Source organism: Leguminivora glycinivorella, chromosome 6, assembly GCF_023078275.1.
Source record: "Leguminivora glycinivorella isolate SPB_JAAS2020 chromosome 6, LegGlyc_1.1, whole genome shotgun sequence".
NCBI lineage: Eukaryota > Metazoa > Arthropoda > Insecta > Lepidoptera > Tortricidae > Leguminivora > Leguminivora glycinivorella.
The window spans coordinates 17672585-17679329 of NC_062976.1; the positions used below are offsets into that span (position 1 = coordinate 17672585).

Sequence of the window (6745 nt, forward strand, 5' to 3'; positions counted from 1 at the left end):
TGCAAATACTTCGTTCCGCGAATATTTGAACCTCCCCTCGTACCTGACTTTATAACTTCTTATTTTATTTTAATGTTATATTCAAACTAGGGTTTCGATATATTTCAAAAAAATTGAAAATAATTATAATGTAATTATTTTGATGCCAGTAAATCAAAGATTTGTATAATTAAAAAATACTTTCAATTGGGTGTTAGTAGATTTAGTAGTAACTTTGAAAATTGACTGGTATCCCCAATTTATGACAGTGATGACGTCACTGAATAATGTTGACATTGTCAGCAAGTGCGAGAGGGACACCAGCCCAAACAATTACCTCTCATGTGGACACACTTTTTGACCTAACTAAACAATCTAGTTTAATAATTCTAAATCTATGAGTAAACCACTTTCAAATGGTGTAAGCTGGTGCAAGTTTGCTTGGCAGAACATAGTCAGGATTACAATCATGCAATGTGTGCAAGCACAAAAAAACGAGAACAAGTTTGGTTTATTCATGATTGATCTTATGCATGTGGAACATACCCCTCCAATTGTCAAAAGTTTTATTTACACATGATTTGATTCACTTTACACCCACTCTGTGTTTATTTTTACTATTAATTATATTTCAAATGTTAATTATTGAGTATTAGTTATAATGGAATTCAATATTTACGTTATTATATTTTGTCTCTTATCTCAAGTCTCCACACAAAATGAAATTAACATTTATGGGCCAGGGCTGAATCCCAAAGAAATCGTGATGCCGGCTAGATACTTTTTTGTTAATTTCACATTTATTACAGAACAATCGTAAGTAAACATGGTAATAATTCAATAAAACGTACGTTTTGTTAATGTGCAATAAAATAGGGTTTTGTAAAGCGAAATAAAAAAGTTCAATAAACTTGTTAGAACTTAACTTGTGACTTGTCACTATTATATTTAGATCTTATCAAAAGTTGAGCTAGGTCATTGGCCTATAACAACATTTGCATAAATTTACACTATTCATCTAATATCAGTGTGTGCTCTGGACAAAGTGTAATGAGGCTGATTTTCTATTAGTCCCATTTTTGCCACAAATAAAATTCAGTATTGAAAGTGTTCCTTAGTTCTTAACCACCTCTATAGCAGCATCTATAAATTATTGCATTATCATGACCATATTGTTTGTTGATGGTGATTATGTTACATCCCACAGCTGGGCAAAAGCCTTCCTTCCTTTTTCCTCCTGTACAGTCTCTGGACTATCCTTAATGAAGAAATCTACTTTGTATCACCTTTGCCGATGGGATCTGATTCACTCTTTGTAATTTGATTGTGCTGTAGCAATCTAATCTTTGTAAATGTATATAAAGATACATACTTGGTACTGGTACAAGGACCTCTGTAACAAGTACATATCTTTTTTTTTCAGGTATGCCTCAAGTTTACCAAATGACTTAGCTGTAGAAATAAAAGGGAGCTCTAAGAAACACAGAGATTGCCGTGTTTGGGTAAATAAATTGGACAGAAAAGATGGAACATTCATTATTAGGTACAAAGTATATGAGACTTGCCAAGATATGTCAATAAGTGTATATTATAAAAGTAAACATATCACTGGATCCCCTTACTATTATGAAGGTAATTAGCACCTGTTTAGATAAGCAATAGACTTAGCACAAATATAATATTAATCAGCCAGTCTTTCTTACCCTCAGTGAAAAGTTAAGCATAATGTAATCATAGATCTTATACATTTAACTTTTTAATTTTCAGGTCCTATTCAACCAGATCAGTGTGACTGCCCTGAACAAGACATTAATGTATGGCTAGAGCAATATGGTTGCCCTGAATCCTTCAGTAAAATCAATCAAGATCTAAAACCCTTTAATAATGTTGATATGGAAGTAAAAGTACCAAAGATTGTAGAAAAATACCACAAACCGGATACTACAAGTTTTTGCCACTATGTCATTAAAAATAATAAGATTTATAGGGACTGCTATGGAAAGCATGTGGGCTTCAACATGTTTTCAGATAACATTCTCTTGTCATTATCAAGGAAAGTCAGGTTGCCCGACATGGAGTTGGTAATTAACCTGGGAGACTGGCCTTTGATTCGTAAGAACACTGAACTGTTGCCAGTTTTCTCATGGTGTGGCAGTGATGATACAATGGATATTGTAATGCCAACATATGACTTGACTGAATCTACCTTAGAGAATATGGGAAGGTATAGTAAAATCTTTATTATGCTGTGGCGCCTTTGGCTGGCCCATAACACTTGAGTCTAAATGACAATCAAAATTCAATTGGAGGAAAATGTTAAAAGATTGTTTATGGCTGCATAATTTAACTGCTTGGAATTGCCCCAGAAATCCATCTCTTGCCATTATCACAGCACATCCTCATTGTAGTATTTATAGCACAAGCTATTCCTGTGCTAAAATGTATTTTGATGTGTATTCTTAAGGCGATGTTCCGCCCTTATATCGTAATGTTGTGTTTTTAGGGTAACCCTCGACATTCTATCAGTGCAAGGCAACATCGAGAAGCCGTGGGAGGCCCGCGAGCCCCTCGCGTTCTGGCGCGGCCGCGATTCGCGCGCTGAGCGCCTGAAACTCGTCGACATCGCTCGCGCCAACCCGGACCTTTTCAACGTGTCTCTTACGAACTTTTTCTTTTTCTTGGACAAACAAGAACAATATGGACCAAAGTCGCCGCATATTTCCTTTTTTAAGTTCTTTGATGTAAGTAATTACCTACACTAAACTTGTACTGTATTAATACTTAATATAAGTCAATTATAAGAGTAAGAAAAGTGGTTTAGCATAGAATACACAATGGAATAAAAAAATGAACATGGGACCATTTTGAGCGATACCTACTCCATCGTCAGAGAGCAGACCCATTTAAAAAAAACCTAAGGTCAGTGCAGGCAAGACTGGCATACTTTATTTGATATAAAGTTTGAGTGGATAAAACTAGACTATTAAAGTAGTCTGGAGTGATCCGCATGGTCCTATGGGCTAACAAATTTTATATTCTACACAGCTTTTATAATACTTTGGTGAATTAAAGTAAACTTATGTGATAAAAATCACTTTTTTTAAGGCTCGGCGGGTTGACCGTCCCCACGCGTTGTGCTCGTTGTCGCGTAATTTCATATGGAAATAAGTATCAAAATCATGTTCATTGTTATATTCTGTAATAACAGGGAGTAATGTGATAGATATTAAAACAAATAACGCTGATATTTTCAACATATTAGCATTTTTCTATTTATAAGGCAAGACCGTCATATGTCCCGTAAATGAGGTTGATAACCTTCTTTTTTCAGGTTCAGACAAAAGCAAAGCCGAAACTTATAATTAAAATTAACCTACAACATCCGTTTAAACTAGACTTATTTCCCATAAAGCCTAAAAAAGGTGCCTTACTCTTAGTCTTTCCGAGTGCCTTTAGGGTGTTGCATATTTTATCAAAGTTAAAAAGTGCTATGTCTCACCCCCTCAAATTGTTCTCTGGTACTAAAAAGTTATTGTAATTTTTTTTTAGAATTTTTCGATAAATTTTAGAGGTCGCTACTACACAATGAAAATTTTTATTTTTCATACAAAATGATTTTTTTAATATATTTTTTTTTCGTTTTTTCTGTCTAAAACAATGTTTTAAGGTATTTAAAGCAATTTTTAAGGATATTTGATATTAAGAATAATTTCGTTTGATTTTTAATAATTTTTATTCCTGTACTGTTAGTACAAGTCAATAAAATCCACTAAAATAAGTGTTTAAAACACCTAAAACACGAATTTTATGCATAAAAAAAAATTAAGCTGTAATGTTATATCAAATTTTAGGTACATGAATACAATGATTCGTCATAAGTATCATAAAAAAACGAAAAAAAAATAATAAAAAAATCATTTTGTATGAAGAATCAAAAATTTCAACGTGTGGTAGCGACCCCTAAAATGTAACGAAAAATTCTGAAAAAAAATTACAATTATTTTTTTGTACCAGAGAACAATTTGAGGGGGTGAGACATATAACATTTTAACTTTGATAAAATATGCAACACCCTACTAGGCACAATTCCGAAGTTACATATTTCAGGACATAAAACAATAAATTGAACGCTATTTAAGAGCATTAATTGTACTAGACAGGAAGAACGATTATTAAATTAACACGTTACATACATAATGCACAAATATTCCAACTGCTTCTATTTTATTTTAATTTTTTGCGTAACCTTGTTAAACTCGATGGTCGAGTTCGAAACACGAATCAAGTTTTTTGTTAACTAGTGTTCGTCCTAGGGATATCTATTGAAGACCAATGGATTAAGTATGAAAAACTGGTATACCTTCGGAGGTGTAAGAAGTGATAGATATATAAATAATACAAAAGTTATATTCAATAGACGGTCTTCCCGACACTGACCTTAATCGACATTTTGAACAAAACGAAACAGAAATGAGTTTATATGTAATATTCAAACGCGCTCACACAATTTCAAGAGATTTGGTAACTCCTTGCAGCGGCAGTGAGTGAAATTCGTAATTTGAGTTTTTTTCTTTTAAGTCTGACTTACGCTTTACTGTAGATTTCTAATAGGTTTTACTGTAATCTATAGATTGAAAACTATCTCGTGTATTTTTTTGAAAATTTTACGCTTAGTAGTTTCGGAGATAAGGGGGGAATGGTAATTTTTTGCCTATTTTCTTAAATAACTTGAAAATTACCTTACTAAAAATTATTAAAATATTTTTGAATTACTTATAAAAACCTCTTTCATTTGATATGTAAGTAATACAAAATAGTTCTAGAAACTTTGATTTTTAATTTTCACTTTTACCCCCCAAAAGTGGCCGCTATAATTAAATTTTCTTAATTTAAATTACATGTCCGTCTTTGGGTCACAGGTTTACATATGCGTGCCAAATTTCAAGTTAATCGGTTCAGTAGTTTCGGAGAAAATTGGCTGTGACAGACGGACAGACCGACGCACGAGTGATCCTATAAGGGTCCCGTTTTTCCTTTTTGAGGTACGGAACCCTAAAAATACTTGTTACTTCCAGTACAAATACCAAATCAACATTGACGGCACCGTAGCATCATACCGACTGCCGTACCTGCTCGCGGGCGGCGGCACGGTGCTGAAGCAAGCATCACCATACTACGAGCACTTCTATAGCCAGCTGGTTCCGTGGGAGCACTTCGTGCCGGTGTCACGTGACCTGTCGGACTTGGCGCAGCGCGTGCGGTGGGCGCGCGCGCACGACGACGAAGCGGTGGAGATAGCGAGGAATGGGAGGAAGTTTGTTAACGAGCATCTGCTTCCTCAACATATATTTTGCTATCATGCGGTGCTGTTCCAGGTGAGTTCTCTCTTTTTGGGTTGTTAAGCTTTTGTTGTTGCGCCTCAACTTCTTATGCTACTTCTTAGGCTTCAAGATCATTTTCAAATAGAATTTGCATTTTCTTTTGTTCTGTATTATTGTTGAACAAAGAAAAGTCAACTCTATTTCTTAAGCTGTAGGTTCTAATTTCAATAACTTTTCCCTTTTTTAGGGTTCCGTACCAAAAAGGTACAAAAGGAACCCTTTTTCTTGTATAGCTAATTAGCTATAGAAGACTATAAGAATATGGGAGATAGATACAGATGTCACTGCGCATACAAAAATGATGCATGTTCACTTATTACAGGAATGGAGCAAGAGGATAACGAATAAAGTGAATGTGCGTAAAGGAATGACGGAAGTGCCTCAACCGACGTTTGACTGTCATTGCGAACCAAAAGAAAAAAAGAAACGTGAAGATCTTTGAGTATCCCTTTGAGGCTCGGAGTCAAAGCTAATTATGCGCCAAAAATGCCAAAACATTCCTTCCTTGCATAATACAAAGTAATCTCAGTAGTATAGGTAGTGTAAATATAGTTTTGCTAATATTATGTCAAATAACATAAGGCTATGAAAATAAAATTTTATTAGATTATATTATTTTATTACAAACATTACCAAATAATATCACATTTTGGTAAAATCCATACTAATATTATAAATGGGAAAGTGTGTTTGTCTGTTTGTTTGTCCGTCTTTCACGGCAAAACGGAGCGACGAATTGACGCGATTTTTTAAGTGGAGATAGTTGAAGGGATGGAGAGTGACATAGGCTACTTTTTGTCTCTTTCTAACGCGAGCGAAGCCGCGGGCAAAAGCTAGTAAATATACACCGTGTTTCCAGTATCACTCAAAACCTCAGACACCCCAACTGATTTTTATTTTTATAAACGTATCTACAATGTTCATTTTTTAATCTGATGATAATTATTTTTTTAAATTGAATTTTTAATTTTCTGTGCAGCTCTACTCGGCTTTTAACTCTACACTCAATAAAATAATTGCTAGCTACCATCATAAACCTTCAAACTGTTTAATTATGCATGTTACTGCAATGACATAAGGTTTACCAATAGACAGCCATGTCACTGTAAAGCACTTTAACCTGTGTCACAGTAAACTTCAAATTGGACAGGTGACGCAGTAAGCAAATTTAAACCTAACATTCAAAATGACAAGGTTGTAATTAGGTACGAGTTCAATTAAACTGACGTACAACGTCTATCTCGTAGCGGAAAAAATAATCGTCCAAGTAACCAGCCAGTATTAATACCCTTAAATACTGAAAAAAGGTATACAACCTCTAACAATATGATATGCACAATGTTGTACATATTACGAATTTGCAGAATGGGCACGTAAACAATAAC

At 34.3% G+C, this 6745-nt stretch overlaps 1 protein-coding gene across 2 annotated transcripts; it reads left to right on the top strand.

The window, feature by feature from the left end:
* The first annotated feature begins 390 nt into the window (after positions 1 to 390).
* Positions 391 to 6128, top strand: LOC125226908 (protein O-glucosyltransferase 2-like). Of its 2 annotated transcripts, none has more exons than XM_048131085.1 (6): positions 391 to 795; positions 1403 to 1611; positions 1747 to 2203; positions 2483 to 2720; positions 5055 to 5354; positions 5683 to 6128. In XM_048131085.1, exons 1-6 carry the CDS (start codon positions 641 to 643, stop codon positions 5800 to 5802), a joined length of 1479 nt encoding a protein of 492 aa, XP_047987042.1. In that variant the 5' UTR covers positions 391 to 640; the 3' UTR covers positions 5803 to 6128. The 2 variants fall into 2 exon arrangements, with proteins under 2 accessions (XP_047987042.1, XP_047987043.1); XM_048131086.1 differs by lacking the exon at positions 391 to 795 and adding an exon at positions 846 to 1164.
* The last annotated feature ends 617 nt before the right edge of the window (positions 6129 to 6745 follow it).